The sequence below is a fragment of the Filicampus tigris genome, chromosome 8 (genome assembly GCF_054856515.1).
Source record: "Filicampus tigris isolate MCC_2025a chromosome 8, RoL_Ftig_1.0, whole genome shotgun sequence".
Lineage (NCBI taxonomy): Eukaryota > Metazoa > Chordata > Actinopteri > Syngnathiformes > Syngnathidae > Filicampus > Filicampus tigris.
The window spans coordinates 6,551,109-6,577,181 of NC_141224.1; the positions used below are offsets into that span (position 1 = coordinate 6,551,109).

At 41.2% G+C, this 26,073-nt stretch overlaps 2 protein-coding genes and 1 non-coding gene across 7 annotated transcripts in view; all 3 read left to right on the forward strand.

Annotated features, from left to right (window-relative positions):
- The first annotated feature begins 1,911 nt into the window (after positions 1-1,911).
- LOC147143257 (U7 small nuclear RNA) lies at positions 1,912-1,967 on the forward strand. Its single transcript, XR_015087999.1, has one exon. It is a non-coding gene; the product is annotated as a U7 small nuclear RNA (small nuclear RNA).
- A 585-nt stretch (positions 1,968-2,552) lies between these two features.
- lpcat3 (lysophosphatidylcholine acyltransferase 3) lies at positions 2,553-18,966 on the forward strand. Of its 5 annotated transcripts, none has more exons than XR_015087988.1 (14): positions 2,553-2,860; positions 4,305-4,412; positions 7,463-7,572; positions 8,852-8,945; positions 9,128-9,165; positions 10,139-10,317; positions 10,409-10,517; positions 10,605-10,691; positions 12,112-12,275; positions 12,972-13,119; positions 13,406-13,561; positions 15,987-16,117; positions 17,057-17,464; positions 18,519-18,966. XR_015087988.1 is itself a non-coding variant. In XM_086039386.1 (14 exons), the coding sequence occupies exons 1-12, from the start codon at positions 2,776-2,778 to the stop codon at positions 16,104-16,106; spliced, it is 1,398 nt and encodes a 465-aa protein (XP_085895512.1). In that variant the 5' UTR covers positions 2,553-2,775; the 3' UTR covers positions 16,107-16,117; positions 17,429-17,464; positions 18,519-18,966. The 5 variants fall into 5 exon arrangements, 4 of the variants coding, with proteins under 4 accessions (XP_085895512.1, XP_085895510.1, XP_085895511.1 ...); XM_086039386.1 differs by having other exon boundaries at positions 17,429-17,464; XM_086039384.1 differs by having other exon boundaries at positions 17,057-18,966.
- clstn3 (calsyntenin 3) overlaps positions 17,329-26,073 on the forward strand; it is a 29,404-nt gene continuing 20,659 nt past the window's right edge. Inside the window, exons 1-6 of the mRNA XM_086039379.1 lie at positions 17,329-17,464; positions 19,329-19,583; positions 20,380-20,446; positions 24,177-24,299; positions 25,080-25,290; positions 25,374-25,582. Coding sequence (XP_085895505.1) covers positions 20,380-20,446; positions 24,177-24,299; positions 25,080-25,290; positions 25,374-25,582 — 610 coding nt within the window. The 5' untranslated portion in view covers positions 17,329-17,464; positions 19,329-19,583. The remainder of the gene's footprint in view (positions 17,465-19,328; positions 19,584-20,379; positions 20,447-24,176; positions 24,300-25,079; positions 25,291-25,373; positions 25,583-26,073) is intronic.

The window sequence follows — 26,073 nt, forward strand, 5'->3', positions numbered from 1 at the left end:
GGTGGCCAGGGATGGCCATGGTCACCCTCACACTTAGGGATATCAATTTTGTTCAGTGGGATTTCTCTGCCATTTTCACATGGATACAGTATTCTTAGACACCCTTGATACTCTGCCACAAGTTATCTAAAATGATAGAATATTTAAAACACTAAAACTCCCAGAGTCAAACTTTGTTGTGTTGTTATTCTGTTTACATAGATTAACATTGTTCCTGGCCTTTTGACATTTCCTGTCTCTGTATGTATATCATTCGTATGCTGCCATTTCATTATATTACAAACTATCAAAGTATTTCTAAGTCATTATTCCTTCAATCTGACGGCATGATGAATCATTTCAATGTAAATCTTTTGCGCCGATGGGATAGCTCCGCTGGGTTTCCATAGAAAAAAATTTTTTACACTGGCCTTTCCAATGAAAAATTTCTAGCTATACCTAGATGGAATACCTATACTTATGTAAGAAAAAAACAAAACAAGCACAGCATTTCAAATTTACAAAAGAATAGTATCTTTTTAACAGTTACGTTGCACTCAATTCAACTGTAGCAATACAGTGGAGCCTAATATGTTTACAGTTTGGCACCCGAGGATTCATGTACAGTACTACCGTTTTGTTTTTTTTAACCCGCATTTGAAAAATATTTAGTAATTTCTTTGGGGGGTAACCAACATTTGTTTCTGGAAACACTTATTAGCGGTATTTTCCCAGCTTATTCAAGATTTTTTTAGGTTAAACAAATTCAAATATTCACGCCATTGCTGTTCAGAAATCGCAAAGTAGTTAGAGTTTTGTGCAGTACATAGAGTAAAATTCAGACGTAGTGGGAATAATTAGCAGGCTGTAATCATTGTAATAAACTAAATTTACCAAAATCCATTTAAAATGTGGCAATGATTAAGCAGTAGTTATTTGTTCATATGTTGATATTCGACAATCGGAGCCTCAATATCACAGTTTATGTTGTTTTTCATCTGGTATGGCATTATGTAGTGATGTTTCGCCATTTGATTGGCTCTTTCACCGTCGCCCCACCCATCGACTTTAAGCCGATTGATCAACTTCGAGTTGACTCGTGAATAATTAGCAGACGGATGTCAAAGTTTTAAAAACAAACCACCAAAATGTATTTATAATATAGTAATCGTCGGTGAATTTTCGCAGTAGTTACTTGCTCAAATGTGGCTATTCGACACTTAATGGGGGGGGGGGGGTGATAAACATTAATAAGCCGAATGACACCGTGACCTAAATATATAGGTCCAATGTAATAGAAACACAAGTGACATGTGTCTCCGGTTGAAAATTCAACTCTTAAGATATATTTCTAGAAGGTCTCTTTTCAAGAGAATCCCACCCCACTTTATAATTAATACATGATATCATTATAATTCTGCTACTCTGGCCACGTATCAGTCGGCGAAAGTAGCTCGTCTTGAGATATAGGTGTAATCTATTCAATGATGAAATCAACTTATTTACTTTTAAAGACGTTTGGTTAAAATTCACTTTCAAACAAAATAGTCGAATTCTAGTTGAGTCCATCTCGTTTTTATGAAAGCCAAAAGACGAATTCTAAAAAGAAAAAAAAGTAGGACTGTAATGACGTTCTGCCATTTGATTGGCTCTTTCGCAGTCGCCCCCACCGCTGGTTGGTCGATTTCGAGTTGAATCTGATAGACTAGCAGCCGGCTATCAGTGTTTTAAACTCAAACCACCACAATTTAGTTATAATGTAGTTATCGTTTTTAAATGTACGCTGTAGTTATTTGGTCATATGTAGTGTTTCGATGATTGCGAGGAGGGAAAAAAAAAAAAAAAAAAAAAAAGAGAGAGGCCGGCGACACCGTGACCAAAACTAATGGGTCCAATCTTATAAAAACAACATCGTTGCACTATGACTAATAGGAATGTGAAACTCTTTAGATATTTGTCTAGCAGGTTTCTCTTAAAGAGAAGCCCACCTATCGCTGTCTAAAATCAAAGTCATTAACTATCGGATTTATATGTTCCCGTATGTCGCTATGTGATGAGTTAAGGAGAACATGTAAGATACTGTATTTGGTCCTAAGCAATGGAAGATAAGAAACCTACATTCAAGTGGGCGTGAAATGTGATTTGTTACCATATGAACCCCACAACTACATTAGACACCACAACGATATAGAAGTTATAATGAATACATTATAATGAAGACAGCCTCTGTAAAATTGTACTGTATGGCAAGATTCTATCCAATGTAGTTCTTGTGTCTAGCCACTTTGAGGCACGCTTGCGCCGTTTAACAGTAGTTTCCCGTTAAAAAGTACATTTTACGCTCTCCTGGCAAAAAACATCATGGTGACGCCGCCCGGACATTTATACATTTATTGTAATAGACACAAAAAATACAAACATCCAAACGTGTGGCGACGTAATATTATTGATTACTGTGAAACCATTCATCTGAAGGGATTGCTTATTAATATTCATACGAACACGCTCCATGATTGGCTGGGGAAGATGGACTCTTTTTCTCACCCAATCAGCTCTTGCTGTCCTCATGTATATTGTCCTACGTTGCCCCAACTGGCTCGCTGACTAGACGACGTCGAAAGAGGGCAGAATGGGCTATTTTTGAGAGGACTGAGGGGCCGAACCACGGCGGGTTCCCACGCAACGTCGTCTATTTTGTTTGGGCGCGCGCTTATGTGTGTGAGCGTGTGGATGAGCGCCGCGAATCAGTAGAGTTCAGCGACCCGTCGCGTAGAGACGTTTCCGCCCATAGTAAAGATGGCGGCTCCCTGGCTGGAGAATCTATCGGAGTCTTTGGGTTCTTCCGAACCTGCTATTCGCCTACTATTGTCAATTTTGGTCGGTAAGTTCTTCTTTTACCAATTAGATTAAATGCCAAGCTGGTTGAGGTATCTCTTTGATTTGGTTTAATTGCAGCGAGTGTGATGTTGCGTGGGACTGTTATCATAACGTCTCCCACGTACTGTTGTGACACCTTCAAACTGAGTTTACGCAAGTACAAATTAGCCCGCTATGTTAAGTATAGTGCTTGTCTGTAAAGCGTTTTTTTATAAACACGTCAAACCGTGAGGGGGACTTGCAAACTGATTTGGCTTTCAAAATAACAGGAGCGATACCAACGATCAAACAACTTTTGAGCGGCGATTAATGACTATCATCACGTCACTTGGGGGCCAACGTTATTTTCAAATCAAGTTGTCGAAATAACAGTCTCGTCGTGTGTAAGGCGTCAAATAATCACTTTATAATGTTGCACGAGCTAAATATCTTCCAGGCTCAACATTGTGTAACTGTAATTGTAAACGTTAATATTTTCATCCAACAGTATGGCTTGACATGGAACAGTGAGAATGAATGCCATGATGTGTGTAAATGCTCTGAACACACATACAGAACATGTGTGTTCCTCTGAACTTTACCCAGACACATGTCGAGGCCAGCAGGTCCACAAGGCAACATGCTGGCTCTAAATCTGATAGTCTGCATGTTCCCTGTCCTTGTGTGTTGCTTAATGGGTCTTGCATAACCTAGTGGTTTGAAGATAAACACCCTTTTAAAGGACGAAATAGGAAAAAGAGGGGCTGGGCGATTAATCAGTTTCATTGGTTACAATTAAAGTTTATTGGACAAGAAGTTTTTTTAAGGGCCTTCTTGTAGTTGAAAGCATGTCCCCGCTGACATGCACTGCTTACACAAACAACCTGGATGCAAACAGTGAGGCATTAGCGGATACCTTTTTAAAAAGCAACTAGCAACGGAAATTACTGCAGGCGGGCGTTACTCGTACTCGTACATATTGACAAGCTCAACCTCATTTTGTGTCAAATTTTCAAACATTTTATTTAATGAGGGTTATGTTTCCAGACATGTTTTGACAAAAGGAAAATGTTTCCAACGGGAAGCACTACACTTATTTTCTGTAAAGAAGAAAATGTAAATGAAAAAAATAAATTCTGTTACTCCTGTGAATGCTGATGCTTGAGAAAAAACGGAACGCATAGACATCATGACAAACTATTAGCGTCCAAATACTTTTGTCCAGCTTTACAAAAGGAGTGTGTCGAAATATTGGTAGCGCGATATTGGCTGAGCTTTAAACCACACGTAAAACTATATTTACCTCACTTTTATGGTCGTTTATACACTGGATCTGTTTTCAGCCTGACCTTTTTCGTTTGAAGAAAATTTACCTTTTAAAAATCGACTCAACTTGGATGCCATGAAACTCTCTCTGTCATTTTGTAGTTGCCAGTGTTGATATTTCCTCCTGTGTGTCTGTCCTGCAGGATATCCCTTTGCGTTGATCTACCGGAGTTTCTTGTTCCACCAGCCCGCCACCGTTATCCACCTGTTCCACACGTTCTCTGGACTGGCCCTCGCCACGTTTAACTTTGGTGAGATGAAAAGCGGGCGCGAGGTTTACATTTTGTGTTGTGGCCGTGTGGATGACAGCAGTTATAATGGCTATGTTCAGGTTTAAATGACAGCAGAACCTTTAGATGTGTACAATATAAGATATGGCAAATTAGCTGCCTCAGTCATAACAGAAGACGTGAAATTTAGCATTTTACACAGAAAAACTATGTTTTTTTTGTTACATATTTTTAATAAAGAAAAATATTCAACAGTATAAATGCAAAAAAAATGAACTCATCACTGCCAGATATTTTCAGACCCTATTTTACCCTAACATTTCAAATAAAAAAAAATAAAAAATGTAAATAAATTCCTGGCTATAGAATGGCTGGACTGTGAAAAGACGTGTCAATTCATCAATGGCAGTGAATGAGTTAATAGAGAAAGGCAAGACATGAACTGGTTTTATGAAGTGTAATTAAGCCAGTTGTACATTTGCGTGTTGTGCCTTCAAATGGCGTGGCCTCCCAAGAGAGTGCCTCGTAGCTCTACTTCGGCTCTCTCCCTCTCTCCTGCACGGCAGCTCCAGAAGCAGGGCCTGAGGTGGGCTTACCGGTGAGAGCTCAGCACAAGCTGTGCACACTCTCCAGGGTTTTTTAATTGCACAAACACTTGCACGTTTCACCTTCTTGGTGGCTGTACTGTGGGCTGACTTGCAGCAAAAAAAAAAAAAAAACGACAACTGAAATGCTGTGCGTTTCGCATGCCGTGTGGATTTCACAAAGCGTAGTTTGCGAAGCCAAGCAGTATTTGTTCAAAGAATCTTTCGTCAACTGATTTTTCAGTATTTTCTAATATTTTGAGGACCTTGAAAGTAGAAACGCAAAACAAGTGAAAGGCCATTCACCATGACCGTTTCTTTTCCAGCTAACACATTGATACACTTTGTATAAAAGTTTAGGATGTTAAAACTTAAAACCGTCATCAAACGATTGCCTGCAAGGTTGATCAAGTCAACTTTAGAGGTTCCGCTTTCTCTTTTGTGGCTTTGGTTTCCAGGAGCTTCTTATGACAAGCGTGTGGTCTCTCTGTTTGAACCTGAAGGTCAGCCATTGTTTACATACTACACTAGCATAGCGCGCAAAGCTGAGCTCAATGTGGCTCAGAAGCCGGACAAGGTCACGTGACACTCTAAAGTCAACCACCGAGACTTTAAAGTGTCTGTTGTGCCCATCACCAAACAACCACTATCATTCCAAAACACTCCAGGAGGAATGTGAACGCTCTTGTTTTGTCAAGCCGCAACTTGCGGTGACATCCTCAGACTACGAGGGATGAAGTGCACAATTTAGCATTTTCCGTGCTTCTCGAACCAATCAGCAGCACTTTTATGGATGTCTCGGTATTCTATAATTGACGTGACAAAAGAGCATCGATTTTGATCTCAAACGCCGCATATGCAGAGATTTCACTTCACTGCAGTTCCCTTGTTGTATGTATATGACATTTTTCATTTTGGATGCCCAGTGGGCTACATTTAGCACAGGATATGATGCTGTTCAATTTGAACAACATGAGAGTCCATTTAACTCATTCACTGCCATTGACAAATTTACTCGTCTTTTCACAGTCCAGCCATTCAATCCCAGGAATTTATTTATATTTTTTTCCATTTTTTTTTTCAAACATTAGGGTAAAAGAGGGTCTGAAAATGTCCGGCAGTGAATGAGTTAATGAAATGAAGCACAGCAGGTAGATGCAGAATTATTACAGCGAGAGCCACACTTCGCTCAGGAGAAAGGAGAAGCGGCTATAAAACAGGCCAAAATCCAGATGCCATGGTGTGAGGTAGGCTAAGAAACTAGTTGCATACTATATGTATCTTAACCAAAGAAGCTAAGATTTGTCATCGGAAATATTGAACAGGTTCACAATTATTGGCCAAGAACGATTTCCGGCAGCGGTTGCATTACTGGTCTCCATCTGTAAAAGTGCGGATACTCGTTATCGCCACTCGTGTCTCTTGAGTGGATTTTCAAAGTAGTTTCTCACCTCTGTCTTGAGGATATCTCTGGGCTCATGAAAGCCGTCTATTTATTATTTTTTTTCCCCCTTTTTGCATGTGAGATTTGGGAGTAACATTTCCGCAGGCTGATATTGCCGGTTCTCCTAGCGGTGGCTCACCACCTAAGGCCAGCGGTGTGCATTTGTGTCTTATTTGCATGCAAAGCAGTCTCGGTTGAGTGCGAGTTGAAAGGTTTTTCTCGACACATTCAGTTATTTATGGGGGAAAAACTCCTCGGGCTGCTTACAGTAACCCATTCGTGGATAAACGCGCGAGTGAGGGGAGCCAAACAAAAGCAAAATACGGTTTTGTCGATGTAACTTGGGTGCATGTCATAGAATAATTCCTGATTGCATTCCGTGTACATGACTCAACTGCTGTTGTTACATTTTTTTTGTTTCCCCGCATTTATGAGTCATGTTTTCTATACAGCTGCCATTCATTTTCATGCATATGTACAAGCTGAAATGCAGTACTATCACAATACATTTTTCTTTTAAATTCACTCATTAACTTTGAGACAAATCTTTGTGCTCAAGACAGGGAAGACAGAAATTGCCTTTGGTTATTTGTGACAGTTCACTATCATTCTATCTATACTATACTACTACTACAATTGTGGCTTTGTTACTGCTCTGTCGCAATACTTTCCCGTTCCTTTTTAATGGCCAGAAGTTTCCTCTTTGCTAAAACGTGGTGCCTTTCTCCGGTGGCGTCACAGAAAACGAAATAGAAGGGAAAAAAAATCCACTTTTGCCGTTCCTTCTGAAAAGATGTACTGACTTTTTCACCAGCGTTAACGTTGATGCATTTTCCCTTTTTTTCTCCTTTATTTTTTGGTGGCTGCACTTTGGATCTCACAGCAGGTCTGTAGCTTAATCTCTCCTCCTTGTGTAACACCCGAAAGCGTGTTGACGTGTCTCCACTGCCGCACCGATAGCTCCTCATTCATCACTTGTAGAAGAAACCGAAACACATTGTTAATCGAGCAGGTCCGATTGAGCCGCGCTCTTTTTGTTCCGACAGGTTCCCAGATCTATCACTCGGCAGTATGCATCCTTGTGCAGTTCCTGATGCTGAGGCTCATGGGAAGGACGGTAACGGCCATCCTGAGCAGCTTCACCTTTCAGATGGTGGGGCATTGTCATGTGGCCTTGTCTTGTTTTTTTTTTTTTTTTTTTTTTCTTGAACACACGCACCAGTACTTACAGAGCACTATACTACACTCAGACAATAATTTTCCCGCATTCCATACGCTTATATTGTTGGTTGAGCATAACCCTATTTGGACATTACATCAAGGTTTAGCCATCTCAGGGGGCGGCTATTTTGTCACTTCTGTCGACTGAAAATGACATCACACACCCTCGGCTTACATAACGACCAATCATAGCTCAGCTCCAGAAAACAGGTGAACCATGATTGGTCATTATCCGAGCCCTGAGACACTGTGATGTCATTTTCAGTCGACAGAAGTGACTTAACAACAAAATCCACCTGTTTTTAGCCATCTCTGGGGGCGGCCATTTTGTCACTTCTGTCGACTGAAAATGACATCACACACCTCCTGAGACACTGTGATGTCATTTTTAGTTGACAGAAGTGACAAAATGGCCGCCCCCGGAGATGGCTAAAAAAACAGGTGGATTTTGTTGCTTAACTCATATTCCAAAAACGCGATATGCTGTGTTTCAACTAGTGGGCCTGCAAAGAACATATTCTTAAAAAAAAATGTCTGGGCTGACTCATATTCCACAAACGTAATATTAATCGTCAGAATGGCGTGTTTCAACTAGTGCCGCTACATAGAACATAATATTGTAAAGACAATTTCTGGGTTGGCTTCACCTTGAAATGACCTCTTCAAAAAAGTTTTTGCAAATCTTAAATGAAATTACAAGTTAATGAATTGATGAGTGTCTCACACGGGGTCTACCACCTATAAAATGAATCACTGCACCGCATACAGTGCTGTTTTTCGGATTACCACTCAATATATTACATCCTAGGCTCTACTTTTCTACTTGATGAAATAATAAAGGGGTGTCTGAAGACTTTGGTCCATTTAGTTTCAAAGATTTTCGAGGGTGAAAGTCCTCATTTTCTTCCTCATTGTTTCTCTGGTCCACGCTCGATGTTCCTTTACACCATTATAATCACTATCGCCTGTTAATGAGTAACCTGTTCTTGCTGCCGTGATGACATTTTAATTGAGCGAATCAACATTAACATACTTACAAACTCCAGAGATTTGAATAGGTGCTCTGTTTAAGTTTTTTTCTTTTGTCCTCAACACTTGTTTGAACTTGTTTGTTGAACTAATGTGCTATTTTGTTTCCCAGTCATTCTTACCAACAGTGCACGTTCAAGCAAATGTCGTTCAAGCAAATGTTTTTTTTTATTCCCCTGCAGGTATACCTGCTGGCAGGCTATTACTTCACAGCGACAGAGGAGTACGACATCAAGTGGACGATGCCTCACTGCGTCCTCACGCTCAAACTCATCGGTAACCTCCTTGGGCCAAAGCACGCTGCTGCGCTTTCTGTTTTACAATCGCCGTCTATCAGCGCTTTATCACGGCCATTAACCGCTTGCGCACGCTGTCCGCCCTTGCTAAAGGTCATGATTTCATTCATTAGTCACCCTAACACGGTTCCTTATGCCCGTTTCTACGGTTTCTGATTTCAGGTTTGGCATTTGATTACTATGACGGCGGGAAAGAAGCAGTGAGTTGGTTGATGTCATTGCTTTTTCTTTCTTCTTCTTTTTTTTTTTTTTGTCTTCTCCGCATACGCTCACCGGCCACTGCAGTTGGTACACCTACAAGAGCCATTTATTTGGCTGTGAGGTTAACATGTGCCAGGTTTTTGCGAATAGAAATAAATGAGACCAAGAGAAATCATTTCAAAATTGTACCCACCGATAATGTGACCTGCATCTTGTACAACTCAAATAATTGAAGTAATATGGCCGCACAAGTGCGCACGCCCTCTTATAACTGGGACGTGGCTATGATCACAGTTAAGCAACCCCTTTCAAACGAGTTTGAATTTGATTGCTTAATTCCGAACATAGCCACATCCCAGTTATGAGTGGGTGTGCATGTTTGTGCAACCGCATTATTTCAGTTGTTTATTTTCACTTGCTGTCTCAAAAGAAAAGAAAAACAATTGCGTTGTACAGGTAGTAGGTCACATCGATGTTGGGACAAGATTTGAAATTATTTTATCTTGAGCTCATATTATGTATTTCAAAAACCTGCCACTAGAACAGGGTTGTGTATTTTTTTTATAGCCACTCTACTTAGTAAATCTGAGGTCTTAAAAAGTCTTCTTTTTTTTTTGTGGCTTTTTTTGGGTTCAAAATATTGTCAATAAGTGTCAGTCCAAATGTCAAATCATTTTGGTATCAGTTCTCGTACTGGATAATACAAAATTATGCAGGTGTACCTAACATTGTGACCAGTAAGTGTAGTTCACTGACTGAAATTTGAAAACAATGACATTGCTCTGTATTAGTTGCACATTAGTTGCTTTCTTAGTTTTACACAATCTTGACTCATTCCTGGAAAACAAAAAAAGCAACACAAATACGCAAGGAATGAATTTCACGCAGCCATGTTGCGATTGCGGGCACTCGAGCTTAGTGATTCGTCCCCCTGCTGATTGGCATCAAATGTTTCCAACCCTCAATGATTAGGCGGAGCTGAGCGCACAGCAGAAGAGCGCCGCCGTGCCGGGCGTTCCCTCGCTGTTGGAGGTGCTCGGTTTCTCGTACTTCTATGGCGGCTTCCTGGTGGGCCCGCAGTTCACGCTGCGCAGCTACCAGAAGCTGGTGGCGGGGCAGCTGAGCGACTGCCCGGGAAAGCCTCCAAACAGGTAGAGAAGTGAGCCCCAAAGACACAGCTGATAACTTTGTGACTGATACTTGGTCTTCCCATCACCTTTTCACGTCTTGTCCCTCTTCTAGCGTGGTACCGGCTGTGAAGAGATTCTCTCTGGGATTTCTCTTCCTGGTCATATTTGCGATATTTAGTCCTCATTTCCAAGAGAGCTACTACTTGACGGATGAGTATGACGTGAGCATTGGCATTTGTAAATCGTAGATGAGCTTTCGTTTTGTTTTTTCCCCCAAGTCTTGTGTCACTTTTGTGTTTTCTCCGCAGGCTCATCCATTCTGGTTTCGCTGCATATTCATTTTGATTTGGGCTAAAATCACATTGTATAAATATGTCTGCTGCTGGCTCATAGCCGTAAGTGTTTAACGACCATCTGCATGATGTCGATGATGCTTTTTATTCACGAGAGCAAATACCAGAGTGGTGTCAAAAACCTACGCCATTGGAAAGATAATGAGCTGCTCACAAAAAGTCAGGGATGTTTGGCTTTTGGGTGAAATTTCAGAATGAACCTAAAATGCAGTATTGTGAATTTAATTTGACCTTGTCCAATGCTGTGTAATGCACACCATCTGTTCAATGTTTTGCACAACTAGCCGTTCTCTAAAAAGGAGCCGAATGCCATGATATTCATTAACTTCAAGCGCTCTGAGCATCTGTCGTTATCAAATAAAAAGAATGTACTATATTTTTTCAGATTTTAAAGTGGAAGTCAATCCAAACATATTTTTTTTCCAGGATATGTTCTAGGCAGGCCCATTAGGCGAAAGTACACGGTATTCTGATTAATATTGTGTTTGTGGAATATGAGAAATCCACATGTTTTTAGCTAGCTCATGGGGCGGCCATTTTGTCACTTGTCTCGACTGAAGATGACATCAAAGTTGCTCGGGGCTCAGATAACGACCAATCACGGCTCAGCTTCAGAAAACAGGTCAGCCGTGATCTGAGCTATATGAGCAACTTCGATGTCATCTTCAGTCGACACAAGTGACAAAATGGCCGCCCCCCGTGATGGCTAAAAGTGGGTGCATTTTGCTGCTTAATTTATATCCCACAAATGCAATATTAATCAGAATACCGTATTTCAACTCGTGGGCCTGCATAGAACATATTCTGGAAAAAAATATGTTTGGGTTGACTTCCGCTGTTAGTCGCACTTTTTTTTTTCATAGTTTGGCTAGTCCCGCAATTTACACTCAGTTGCGACTTGACAACTGTGCATATGTTAAAATTAGAACTTGGACTGGCACCCAAAATCCCCGTTCCCTAATTGTGTTGACGGCAGCGAACGAGTTCCGGTTGGATTCGGAACTTGCGCTTCTGAGTACAGAAAGGTAGAATCCTGGTCGGTTAGGTTTCCGTAGTCAGACGTAGAAGTTTTGAATCCAACCGGAACTCGTTCGCTGCCATCAATACGAATAGGTCACGAGGATTTTCGGTGCCTGTCCGAGCTCTGCTGTTCTTGGTCACGGTTTATATAAAATAAATCCCCCCGCCCGCAAAATGCGCCTTATACTTTCTTCTTCTTTTTCCTGATTCATTTTTTTGGATTGGTGCCACTTATACTCCGAAGCGACTTATCGTCCGAAAAATACATTGCATTGGACACAGGCTATATAGTTAAAGTAATACCTCTTTTACACTGTCTACAGAAATTGAGCATTATTACATCGATTTTGATAGTGGTCTGATTTGGATTTAAAAACAAGATGAGATGAGGCTTATAATCTCACTGATGATGATGATGATGATGATGATGATGTGTTTGCAGGAGGGCGTTTGCATCTTGACCGGGCTGGGCTATAACGGCATGAGGGACGGCGAGCCCCAGTGGGACGCTTGCGCCAACATGAAGGTGTGGCTCTTCGAGACCACGCCCATCTTCGGGGGCACCATCGCCTCCTTTAACATCAACACCAACGCCTGGGCCGCCAGGTCAGTGCGGCATCCAGTAAAGCAAAAGTGAATTATTTAATGTTGCCGATAGCCGAAATATGGATGAAGCCGACGTGGCGACGTTTCAAAAGGAATTCATTAATCCTCACCTTGCATACGCTCTTTCATCAGATTGTTTCAACACATAAGGACATTATGCAAGAGGGGACGGGTGCAGGCGTGGAAAGACTTTTAAACATTTATTATATATCTTCAACTAAGAATGACCGTGGTGAACTAATAATGTTATTTTTTTTTCATTACTGATGCCACATTTGGTCTACTAGTATGCAATAGGCACAAGTAGTTGACATGTACCAGGTCAAGTCAATGTATGTCTGTGTCCCTTAACTCATTCACTGCCATTGACGTATTTATTTGTCTTTTCACAGTCAAGCCATTCAATACCAGGAATTTATTTGGAGTTTTTCCACATTTTTTTTTCAAACATTAGGCTCAAAGAGGGTCTGAACATGTCCGGCAGTGAATGAGTTAATCCCACAGTTGACAAAAATCAACAACATCCCTTTTGTCTAGGAGGGGGGGAGGACGAGATGAGAAGCAGCAATAAAACAGACCAAAATCTAGATGTCAGGGTGATGAGGCAGGCAGGGCAAGAGACGAAACACATTCTTGGTGCGGTTTACTAAATGCCGGTCTAATGACCTTAATTGTATTCATTTTTTGGTCTTCAAGGCATGTGTTTAAGCGGCTGAAGTTCTTGGGCAACAAGACGCTCTCCCATGTGTCCACTCTGCTCTTCTTGACCATATGGCACGGTCTTCACTCGGGATACCTCATGTGCTTCTCTTTGGAGTTCTTCATCATCACGGTTGAGCGACAGGTAGGCACCGCAATTATCATTCTTATCAAACCGTCAGCGGACGACTAATTTATGCCTCGGACCTTTCAAGTAGTCATTACCCGTGTTTGCCTCATTTAAACCCGCTCAGCCTTCTAATGAAGAGACTTCTGCTTCTTGTCCTTAAGTGGCTAAAGCATATTGATTCAATGCACCTGACTGTTAAATGCGCCTGTTATTAAATATTGACTCTGGTCTTAATTTGGCAGTGGCCCACTTTAAGAGGAGATAAAGTCTAAGTTACTGATGTGTGTTTTTGGTGTGACAGTATCAGGCGTTGGTGCGGGACAGTCCAATGCTGACTAATTTGTCCAACGGGCCACTTTTGCCGCTCATCTACGTCATCCAGCAGTTCATCCACTGGCTCTTCATGGGCTACGCGCTGGTGCCCTTCTGCATCTTCACCTACGACAAATGGCTGAAGGTACGTCGCAAACAATTGTGTACATACCCCCCCAAAAAATATATACAGATATTAAGATCACAAGTTGATTTTAGTTGTGCTTTGGAAAAAAAAGTCTTATCAAAACTGTTTCTTCACATGTAGTGTTGTATATGAAAAGAAAATAATACACTATGATGTTAAATTCAGAATGTTAAAAGAATAAAGGTGCATATTTTAAGATAAACCATTTTTGATGTCATGTCATATTACAAGAATGAAGTCATATTTTCAAGAAAAAAAAGGCAAATTTTCGAGATAAAAGTTGTAATGTTACTAAAATAAAATTGTATATTTCAAGAAAAAAAAACTGTAATTTTTAAGATAAAATGTTTTAAGATTAAAGTTTTGAACTTATGAAAATAGTTCTATATATATTTCCCCCCAAAAAGTTTTTTTTTTTTTTTTAGATTATTGTAATATGAGAATACATTTTCATATCTTCAAAAATAAGTTGTATATTTTTGAAAAAAAGGTTTCAAGATTAGAGTTATAACATGACTAATTTTCTCAATTTAAAATCATAATATTACAAGAATAAAGTTGTAAAAATTGTTTGGGTTAAAGTGGTAATTTTATGAGGATTACATATATCGGCAAGACTCAAGTGGCAATTCTATGAGAGTAAAGCTGTAAAAAAAAATTGGGATATTTTGGAGATTAAAAAAATCGTAAAATTCAGATTCTGCGGTCCTAATTTTACGGGAGTAAAATTGTACATATTCTGAGAGAACATTTGTCTATTTTAGGGATTAAAGTCATATAAGTGTCCAATTTTTTAAGAAAAAGATTATTGATTAAAAAAGGATTCTTTTTTTTTTTATATCCTTTTTTATATTAGTCATAATAATAATAATAATTTTCTTGATTAAAGCCATAATATTACAAGAATAAGGTCATATTTTCAAGAATAAAATTGTGTGACATGACTCTTTTTTTTTTTCTGTGTTGCCCTCTAGCGCAAAAAAAAAATCCTTTGCCAGAATTGAAAGAAATTAAGCCGCTGAAGAATTTTCACTTTACTAACCGCACTAGCTTCAGCTCTCTAACTGTGCGTAAAAGGTGTCCTGGCTTGTCCACCAATATAACCGGCCACTAATTTACGTTATTTCCGAGTGCCCACGGCAACAACAGATATGCTAGTCTCCTTATCGCTAGGCAGTGCACCTTCCAGCTGGCTGCGAAGCTGTTTTTAAAGGCAATAAAGATGCTTCAAATCGGAGTTGGGAACCAACTCGCCATGCAATTCTACGAACAAACCAAACCTCAGAGGTGCAGTTATTAAAAATACATCGAACCTACAAATGCCCATCATACACTGTGTAAGAGTTAAACATTTGTTCAACTGTAGCCTCATTCTTTCATAAATCTATTATGGCTTTAACTGCCTTGGTTGCTAATCGGAGAAAGATTCCCCCGACCCTGCTTTAAAAGGTGCACGTAATTCGCCTGTCATAATGCATTATGAAATTAGGAAGGGCAGTTTGAAGACATTAGTGGCGAACACGGTTAGATGGTGAATTGGCATGGGTCCACCTGGGACTTGATTTTTGAAATCATAGGACAAAAATAGCTCCATAAGGCACTTTAAACAAGCTTTTTATTTTCCAACGCCGAGTCTTCGCAGAGGAAATTGAGCGGTTGCTATGGGAATCGGAGGCAGGTGGTGAAGATGGCACTTGACTTCTGTGAAAGGAAGCAGTTAAAAAAAAAAAAAAACAATAAAACGTTTTCTTTAACTCTAACACCTTTCACTGCCAATTACGTCATTGATTTTAGTACCCCAGCATATACATGTACGTGTATACTGGACAAGGGTCTACAAGTAATGCTCATACAAAAATGATTTGTTAATGCCGGAAGCGGAGCGTGTTTTTTTTTTTTTGTTTTCTATCTTGCATTATTCATTGAAAAAAAAAAAAAAAAGAATTCTGATAACATGTTGCTAAGGAACCGTTTGAACCGAGGTGCATCAAATAGTCAAAAGTAGTCCTTGGCCACCAATTTGTGGTATCGATAGGCAATTACAGTACAGTCTAATCACTGCATAGGGATTTTTACTATATATAATGGACTCTGTATCCACTAAAAAGTTGACTAGAAATCCCTAATCACTATACAGGGATATTTTTGATGAAGTATAATTTTGATCAGAAGACATTATAGCATTATGCACAGTTTGAACATCACCACTGAACTTAATTAAATAAAGGAAACCAAAGTAGTTGTACTCACAGTCATATATTCTTTATCCTCTGTGAAGAACGACTAATAGCGTCGCACTGATGAGCTGAGAGGAGTTGCAACGTCTCAATGAACAGTAGCTCAGTCTGTCTGTTTAATGATTTCGCCGAGCATTCCGAATTTGTACATCCTGGCGATGACTGTTTCTGCTTTTGTGTTGCAGGTGTACTTCTCGGTGTACTTTTGCGGTCACATCTTCTTCCTCGTAGCCTATTTAATCACGCCGTACCTGCGGAATGCGCTGGTGCCTAAGAAGCAACGCAGCCCGCAAAAGCAGGATTAAAGGACAGCTAGGTACGCAGACGATGCAAAACTGGACGTTAGTTTGTCCTCAAAAATCCGAAGAATAGTGTCTGTCCATACACATGCATTGGGAACACTGCACCTCACATAAGCAATATTTCTATTGCTTCACATCTGTAGAATGGAAACCTGTTTGAGCATTTATTCCTTTTTTTGATTACTAGTACATTTTTTGTCCTTGTAAAACATTTCAACATACTAATAGAACTGACTTACAGGATTTTTTTTTCCCCATTACTCATGCCTACTAGTACACAATTGAACCTTATTAGTAAACTATCACGCTGCACTAGTAGCAATACTAGACTCCTCTAGTAAGCATATGTCATGACTAGTAGCCTGCTGCATAAATTGGATATTAAAGATATTGAATAAATGTTGAGTCTACTTGAGCATTCGAATATGCCATCTGAAGGTATAAGCACTTGTGCAATCTTTTTCCTCACTAGTACTGCCAGTAGCACAACTAGATGAACCATACATTTGTTGACAACGACGTGCTACTTGTACTACTGCTGACAATAGAACATTCTGCTAGTTTACATGTAGCACTACATGAGTTGTTCTCGCGACACAGTCAACTTGTGCACTTTTTGCCTCACTAGTAGTGTATTTGTCTCACTTGTGTGTTGAAATGTCATGCAGGGGTGGAAAAAACATTACTAGTTCGACACCGTCAATCTACTAGTGCGTAGAATTGTCTTACGATTAAAGACAAAGAACGTACTAGTGCATTGATATGGAATAAATTGTCCGACTTTTTTTAATGATGGATAGGTATGTAGTGTTCCCAGTGCATTTGTGTGTATGCAAATAACACCCTGTTATTAAGGGTTTTAATTTTACTCACACTTTTGATATTTTAAACACATTCACTAGCTTTAAAAAAAAAAAAATCGATGTTCAAGTGTCTCTCTGCTTGCTTTGCAGGTCAAAATATCCACTGAAGGGAACTGTGACTTTCAAAAGAAGCGGAAAAGAAAATATTTTAAGGCCTTTAAGTATATATATAATATATATACATATGTCCATGTCAAAATAAATCTCTATATATTTTTGTGTAAAAAGTAAGAAAGCTTTTATAAACATTTTTGGAGAAATGTTTACAGGAAAAAACGACCATTGTGCCACACGGGCTAACTGGGAGGCTCGTCAGGGGCGACTTCCTGTATGAATAATTATTATTATTATTATTATTATTTTGAATCCTCTGAGATACACACTTTGCACTCAGCAGTCACGGGTTTGGAGCCTGACGTTGGCCCCTAATATTGTTGTTGTTATTATTTTCATGATTTTTAGGTTCTCCGTCTCCAGACAACAGCGGCAGCAGAAAAGGTACACATGAGGTGGAAGCAAGGCGTCAATGCACTTTTGGAATGTAACGATAAAAACACTGCTGCTGTGCGCTTGCAAGAACAAACTGTTGAAATGATGGCCGTTGATTTGTGAGGTCAACATAAAAGCACTGCGATACACACGCACACAGTAGCTTAAAAAAGTGAGGACACCCCTCATATTTTTTAGTTGATGTATTCATGGGAAAACAAAAGAAATGACACTTACTACTACTTTGTTGAATAGTCATTGTACCCACAAAATACCTCATCACACAGTCACTGAGTATAGATTAGAGTATAGATTACACACTTACATGTCGGACATTTTCACTGAGGGGTGTACTCACTTTTGTTGCCAGCAGTTTGGACAATAATTGCTGTTTGTTGTCTTGAGGGGACAGTATCAACTTACCGTCCCCTCAAAATTACCCCCCAAAAAAAGATCGATTTACTGCGCTGTCAAAAAAAATCAACACACAACAAAAAATATAAAAAAATATAGTCTACATTTTAACTGCAGGCAACAAAAGTGAGAACACCCCTTTAGTGAAAATGTCCAAACACAACGCAAATTGTGACCTATTTTTTCATTTGAAAAAAAAAAAAGTCAGTGTACAGCTTGTAAATTTGTTGCCCACACAAAATAAAATGTCACACTGATGGGTTCATTCACTTTTGTTGCCTTTAGACAATAATGGCAGTGTTAAAAAAAAAAAGCGTATACACTTACTGCTTCCTCAAAATAGCGCAACACACTGCCATTGTATATACTGATGGCAACAAAAGTGAGTACACCCCTCAGTGAAAATGTCAAAAGTGTAACCTACTTTACATAGAAGCAAAGTGTCATTTCTTCAGTGTTGTCCCAACAAAAGATAAAGATTGCAAAAATGCGCGGGGTGTACTCACTTTTATGAGCGACTGTACATACACATACTCAACCGACTCAACATGGCCTTGTGTTCATGAATGTTTTTACTGTTCATTTGCTTGTAATTTGTGTTGGGGAAAAAGACGGCTTGATTTTATAGTTCAATTGCAATATTTTGTAGGAAATCACTCTCGTCACCTGCTCCCATCCAAGGATGTTCTTTCTTTGACTTCATCGTTGCCACTTCCTTCAGTTGTATCGTTTGTAAATTAAAAGGTGCAGTTGTGTTGTTATTGTAAGCCTCCTCAATTTTTGGTGAAGCAGCTGCTGAGGAATATTGTGTGCTTCACCTGTGCTGCCTCAGCTAGGGATGCATCTCATCATCATCCCACTCTGCAGGCACTGCCTGTAGCAACTGCCTGTCAATTTTTACACAACCCCATGACCATCATTAATGGATATTTCAAGTGTTTTCTTTTTATTTTATGCCTTACTCCTACCAAATGTACAAAAATCTTTGAAAAAAAAAACAAAAAACGGGACTGACCCATGGCATTGGGAATGTGATTTTTTTAATACAATTTTCTAATGCTGAATAATTAAAAAAAAGTGCTGCATTTCAAAACTGAGATGGTTCTGTTGCCTTTTTCTGATACTGCATTTTAAAACTGAAATGGTTCTGTTCCCTTTTTTATGATATGACGTCATTTTGCAGTTTAATGCCTGTGTGGGTGTGTGTATCGAGGAAATGTATTGATATGAGATGCATGGTTTACGTTAACACAACATGACGTGATTGTTTGAGGTCAGTAAAAAAATAAAAAAAAAAAAAGCATCCGGAGCACCAGTGTGCCACCGAGCTGCTGGGGGAGGACGTAGCCGGAGAAGGACGCAGTGTGGGCGGGTTAACGCACGCCGAGGGAGGGGGGAGGAGGAGGAGGGGGGACGCCAGCGTAACATTCCCACTCAAGCTCTCCTTCCTTCTCCACAGACGAGAAAACAAGGGCACCGCTCCAGTTACGCACCGAATCGTCCTCCTCTTCTAATCCCCCCCCCCATCCCCAACCAAACCAGCTCCATCTACTACCACCGGGAGCTTCGGGACCGCTATAGCCGAGGACGAGGACGTGTGCGCGGGGACGAGGCAGGGGCGTGAGAGGCGGATGCTGCGAGGCTAAAAAAAAAAAAAAAAAAAAAAAAAAGAGGCTGTGGGTACCGAGCAGGCATCACTGCTGCAGCCGACACGGTAATGTCACTACTTCTTCATCATCATCATCATCGTCATCGTCATCGTGATCATGGTAGCTGCGACATTTCACCTTACTTTAACTGGGCAGCCATTATTGAAGTCTCATCTGTGTCACTATCACGCAGTCATGTCGCATTGCAAGTGGGAACACATGCGGTGTCACGTCCAGGGCCTGCTGGACGCGAATATATATATGTATATATACAGTATGGTAATGTGTAGAATGTTGCTTATCAAGGCGGGGTGCAGCATATTGGAATGGACCCCCGCAACTCACATCCCTCATCCCCTCATTCCATACCATCCTCCCCTGAGGAGTCATTTTTCAGCTACGGCCACAAGCTGACAAACCACAATTAAAAGGCAGGAAAACACCCACTTGACACTCACACACACACGCAGTTTTGCCCATAAATTGAAGTGACCACGTAGATACAAACTGAGAGCATTGCAAAAATGAGCAGTTTGGTAATATACTGCTGACCACATCATTCCCCAAATACCAATATTGTCATTTACAGAACCTGAAATACAGGTATTGCCAAAATACCAACATAAAGTCCAGTCTAAATCCTTCTGCAGGTATTGTGTGTCTAAAGCAGGGACACTGTTAGAAAGCAAACGTTCCCATATGAATAATTTACTGAATTTGTGCATTGACAATCAATATGCTTGTTCCTGCATGTTTTCTATTTTTTAGTTTAACCTCTGTCTCTCTTCTGGAGTGTTAATGAGTTGTTGTTGCATGCCCCCCCCCCCCAATTCTGCCCCCCCTACACCTCTGCTCCCCCAGATGGACACAATGAAATGTCTCTCCTTCCTCTTCCTTTGCTTGACTTCCGTTGCCAGTGGCAACAAAGGTCAGTTACTCATCCGGATCGATATTGACTGCTCATGTAGATGTGTTGCATTGTTGTTATTGTTTTTAAGCTTGTTTTAGATGCTTTGCCACTGCATTGGGTACACGCGCGCAAACCTAAGGAGACCCAATACAGAAACTGAAGTCTTTACAAAGATGACAAGTTTTGATTGACACTGTCAGAAAGGTATTAATTGGGCAGTGTATTTATTACTGGGATCGGCTGGCGACCAGTTCAGGGTGTACCCTGCCTCTCGCTCGGGCTCAGATGGGATGGGCTTCAGCTCACCAGGGATCCTGATGGATGGAATATGTAGTGGATGAATCCTACAGAGACGTGTTAATATGGTGAAATTTTATCTCAGTATATTGGCAATAGTATTGTTGTTGTGGTCATTTTTCTAAAAAAAAAAAAAAAAAATTATAATTATTATACCTTTTAATGATTTTATTTTATACAAAGTGTATGATTGTAATCAACATTTTTAACCTCTTATTCGCTTGTGCTGGTGTACCTAATGAAGTGGCCTACATGGACATGTGATCTTACTTGTTGGTATTTGTTGTGCTGAATACCCTTTTTCTGATGATGTTTTTATTGGACCCTTTTCAAACAAATATTGCTGCACTGCAAGCTGTTATTATTATTATTATTATTATTAATTATTTTTTTACCGTCAGTGGATGTCAAAATATTAGGAACCCCTACACCATACACTTATACTGTATGGTATGAGAAGTTCCATGTGTTTTTCGATGTAACAGTTCCTCTGAGGTTGTATGTGTTTTTAGATTTGCATGGCGGGCCAATTAAATTCTCTCGAGGGGCCTTGTGACACACAGGCCTTAGGTTGACCATCCCTAATTAACACCCACTGCAGCTATACTACATATGATCATCGTGCCCGATAAACAGGCTGGCACGATTTCGGCGAGTGTCCATCTATGTGCGTGACTCCATATCTTCCTCCAACATTAGATTTATCATCCTCCTATTCCAACTCTGTTCTCCACAGATCATCCGAGGAGCGGGGGGCGGGGGTGTTCATTGGGGAAAAGACAAGGTACATGATGATGAAGGCAAAGGAGTGAGGGTGGGAAGGCAGAGAAGGAGCAGTGACAGGAGGAGAGGCGGACATGGCCGAAAAAGACGCAGACAAGGAGGGAGGAGGAGGATGTGAGATCAGGTGCTGGGGGGGGGGGGAAGGATGAAGACGTGCATGTGTGCGCGCATGCGTGCCAAGCGCCAGGCGTGTTGTGGCGAGATAGAGTGTCAGAGAGGCGACCGGTGCCAAGGGAGACAGAACTATGGAATGCCTCTCAATCTGTAATCCGGAATGTAATCCACGCGCCTGATGCTCAGATTAATGCTACATGGAGGGAGGAGGGTGGCAGAAGGGTGGAGGCGCGAGGGTGAGGGGGATAAATGACCAAAAAAGAGAGTGTGGTTAGGTTATAGAGGAGCAGAGGTGGCCAGACTGGGTAATTGCGCCTTTATTTAGTCTCAAACAGGATTTTAAACAAGAAGTAAATAAAGTATACACACTCCTATTATAGCTACCGTATGCAATCTAATGATATCCAAAACAAGAACCCGCAAAGGAACTCATGCTCATTTTGATGTACCATTTAATAGTCTGTTTATTATTATGCGTGTTGTTTGCGCTGCGTCATACTGAGCTGTTCCTAATATTTGGGTTACCTAATTGAGCGACATGACAGAGGTAAAATACTGTTTGTTATTCCCTGACTTTACAAATGAGAGATGCCAGACAGGATGCAATTGAAGTGTAGGCTAATGCTCAACTTTTTGGTAGCTAGCTAGTTAGCATGTGGTTGAAGGGGAGTCAACCCCAAAATATTCTTTACAATAATATGTTCTGTGCACCCCCACTAGTCTAAGCACAGCATTCTGAAAACAGGTCAGCCGTGATTGGTCGCTATCTGAGCCCTGAGCAACTGTGACAGGAAGTGACAAAATGGCTGCCCCCTGAGATGGCTAAAAACAGGTGGATGTTGCTGCTTAACTCATATTCCACAAACGCAATTAATCAAAATGCCGTGTTGCTTTAAGTAGTAAAATCCACTTGTTTTTGAGCATCTCAGGGACGGACGGCCATTTTGTCATTTGCTGACAACCAAAGATGACATCACAGTTGCTCAGGGCTTAGGTAACAACCAATCATGGCTCAGCTTCAGAAAACAGGTCAGCCGTGAGTGGTTGTTACCTGATTCTGTACAATAGAATGAAACACGAGATTTTTGTTGGTGTTGTGTTTTGTGCTTGTTTTTTGCAAAATGTCGCAAAAATTAATTGTCATGTCTTGGTTTATCGTAGTTTCTTGTTACTGCAACAGTAGTGTAGCTCATGCTACCAGAGACAAATTCCTTGTGTGTTTTACATACTTGTCCGATAAAGATGATTCTGATTGTGAAAATGTGTTCCCTCCCCATAAAAAGTGTTCCTTGAGTAAATAAAATTGAGATAATATAGAAATGTATTTTCATGTACTTTGTATTTTTGAGGGGTAAAGCTGTGCCAGACAAAAACAATTTAAAATGTCCGCATTCGTGCATGAATTCAAAAACGATCACTTCTGTCTTTGTGCATGTTAAGAATTATTTAGAATGAATGAGCGATCGATGGGCGAGCAGTTTTGGTCTGATTCAACATGAAAAATGGCGTCGGCCCGTTGATGACAAATTGATCGCTCCGATTGGGTGTTTGTCAGCGAATCAGACAGGGGAAGTGAAAAATAGCAAAGAAAAAGCCATTATCTAGTCAATGAAACTTAGCTAAACATTGCTCTTTGTTTACTCCGATTTGTTTCTGCTTTTATTGCGAGTTGGGCAAACTTGATACGTGCGCATTTTGTTTCATGAACCCTGACTGTTGTATGATAAACACTGAATTCTTGGCCATTTTCAAAGTGTCACAAGGTTGGTCTGGCAACCTGAAAGTGAGACAAAAGGGGAGTTTTGTTATGGTGTGTTTTGTTTTGTTTTCTAAATTGCAACCTTTGAGGTCGGAAGGTAAGAGTAAATTAGATAGGTCGGGTTCGGTAAGCTAGCTAGATTGACAGACGGACTAAAGTGTCGACATGTGAAAGCGTCGCCTTTCTTGTCTTCAAGGTGACAGAGGAGCACTTTTCCAGCCCCCTCGCACAGACGAGCATTTGTGTGTGTGCCTGATTTCCAAAAGGGCTGCGGGACAAAAGAGGCAAAGACAGAGAAGAGACGGATTGGCTTTGCGGCGGCGTGGAACAATCCTCGCTTCTTGCTCATTAACTTGGCCTTTGATCCTTTGGCGCTGAACATCCAGCGTAAGGATGAATAATGAATTGGCAATTAAAGGTTAAATTCACAGAAAACCTGGGGCGTTTGTGTCCTTTCGGTGGGATATTGTGTCGCTGCTGCGCTGAGGCGGTCTGATTGATGGCGGCGCTCGAGATGAGCGTGTGATTAAAAAGTGGACGTTCTGTCAGGGGTCTAATTGTTTTACGAGGCAGAAACTGGACAAGGAGAAGTGAAACCGTCTGAGTCAGTCACGGTGTGACAGCATAATGGAGTACCCGCGCGGATGAAGCCCGCTCAGATGAGAGGCGAAACTCGGAAAAACGAAGCAATCCAACTGCGATCGATGAGAATAAATTGACCCGAATGAATGAGAATATTCACAATCACAAACTTGTATTACGCTTGTTTACATATTTATCGTTTGGCCTCCTCAGCCAATAAGCACAAGCCATGGATCGAGACGGAGTACCAAGGCATCGTGATGGAGAACGACAACACGGTGCTTCTCAACCCGCCGCTCTTCGCCTTGGACAAAGACGCTCCGCTCCACTACGCAGGTAACGCCCAACACCACACGTGTGATGAAAGACCATTCGCATCCTTTATCGCACTTAATTTCTTGTTAGACATCACAAGACCGATTCGCGTGGCTATATTTCCCCCCCGTCCTCGTTTTAGATGCATGTATGAATTTGCTGGCCGCCGTGTCTATTTTTAGAGGAGCGTAGTGTAATTGAAGCCGTCATGGCAGCAGCGGTCAGCCGCTCGATCATGCGTGCACTTTGGGGCAGGAAATAACCACGTGGGCTCGAATGATAATAGATACATGCATGAGGTTCGTGTCCCTCACAAAGAGAGAATGCTTTGCTGGCAAAAGCTGCAAAACCTGGATCCGATTTTACAGTCGTTTGTGTTGCGTGTCGACCTCATTCTATTTTACAACAGGACAGCTCACTTTTTTATGCCTAAAATGACAACAGTGGAGTTCACCAAATGACACTTTCTATATTTCACCCTTGTATGGTGTTCGGGTCTGTGGGAGTTGAGTTGTTTTATTCAAAGAAAAATAACATAAGGCATATCTGAAACCTTCTCATGGTGATAACAAACGACAAAATGGCCGCCCCCAGAGATGGCTCAAAACGGGTGGATTTTGCTGCTCATATTCCACAAACCCAACATTAATCATAATGCCGTGTTTCAATTAGTGAGCCTGCATAGAACATATTCTTGAAAAAAATATGTTAGGGTTGACTTCGCCTTTAAAAAAAAAAAAAAAAAAAAAAAAAGGAATGTATTGATGTTCTCCTCCATGTCTCATTGCACTCTACTCTCAGGTGAAATTTGTGGTTTCCGGGTGCACAACGGCCCCTCGGGTTCCGGTTCAGTCCAGTTTGAAGCGGTGGTCCTGGACCGCTCCACCGGCGAGGGTCTGGTGCGTTCCAAGGAGCCGCTAGACTGCGAGAGCCAGCGAGAGCACAGTTTTACCATCCAGGCCTACGACTGCGGCGAGGGGCCCGACGGCGTCAACAGCAAGAAATCCCACAAGTGAGTGCGCTCCTGCGGACAGCCGCTTGCACATCCACCCCCCACCTGCCACTTCCTTCTTACAATGCGCCTTGCCTCCTCAGGGCAACCGTACATGTGCGTGTCAACGACGTCAACGAGTTCTCCCCCGTGTTCGTGGAGCGTCGCTACGAGGCCTCGGTCCCCGAGGGGCGTCTGTTTGACCGCATCGTGCGCGTGGAGGCTCTGGATGCCGACTGCTCCCCGCAGTACAGCCAGATTTGCTTCTATGACATCATCACTCCCAATGTGCCCTTTGCTATTGACAACGATGGTGAGACACACAAATAAGATCCCTGGGGGGGTGGCGTCTCAAACTTTTTAGGGACAAAAAGTATCGATCGTAGCTGCCCCGTTGGCCGATCGAAATAAACGGCATATGCTAGCCACAACTGTCGGATGGAAAAATAGGGCCCGACGGCAAAGTGTTTTCCCAGCCACTTGTTGCCAGGCATAATTCATAGGGGCTCAACTGTAACTGTCACATTGGCCAATAAAACAACGGCATAGGCTAGCCACACCCATCAGCCTGTGAGAATGAGAAAAGAGGGTCGGACAACATTATGCCAAGTGTCTGCATGAAGACATGTTGCTAGGCAGACTAAATGGGGCACAATTATAACTTCCCCACAGGCCATTAAAACGATTGTACATAGCCAGAAATAGTAACACATCTTTATGTAAATATTTAGAAACGAATAACTTTTATTTATTACATGTGATATATGTAATGGAAAGGAAGCTGCCTGAAATAGGGCAGTGGTC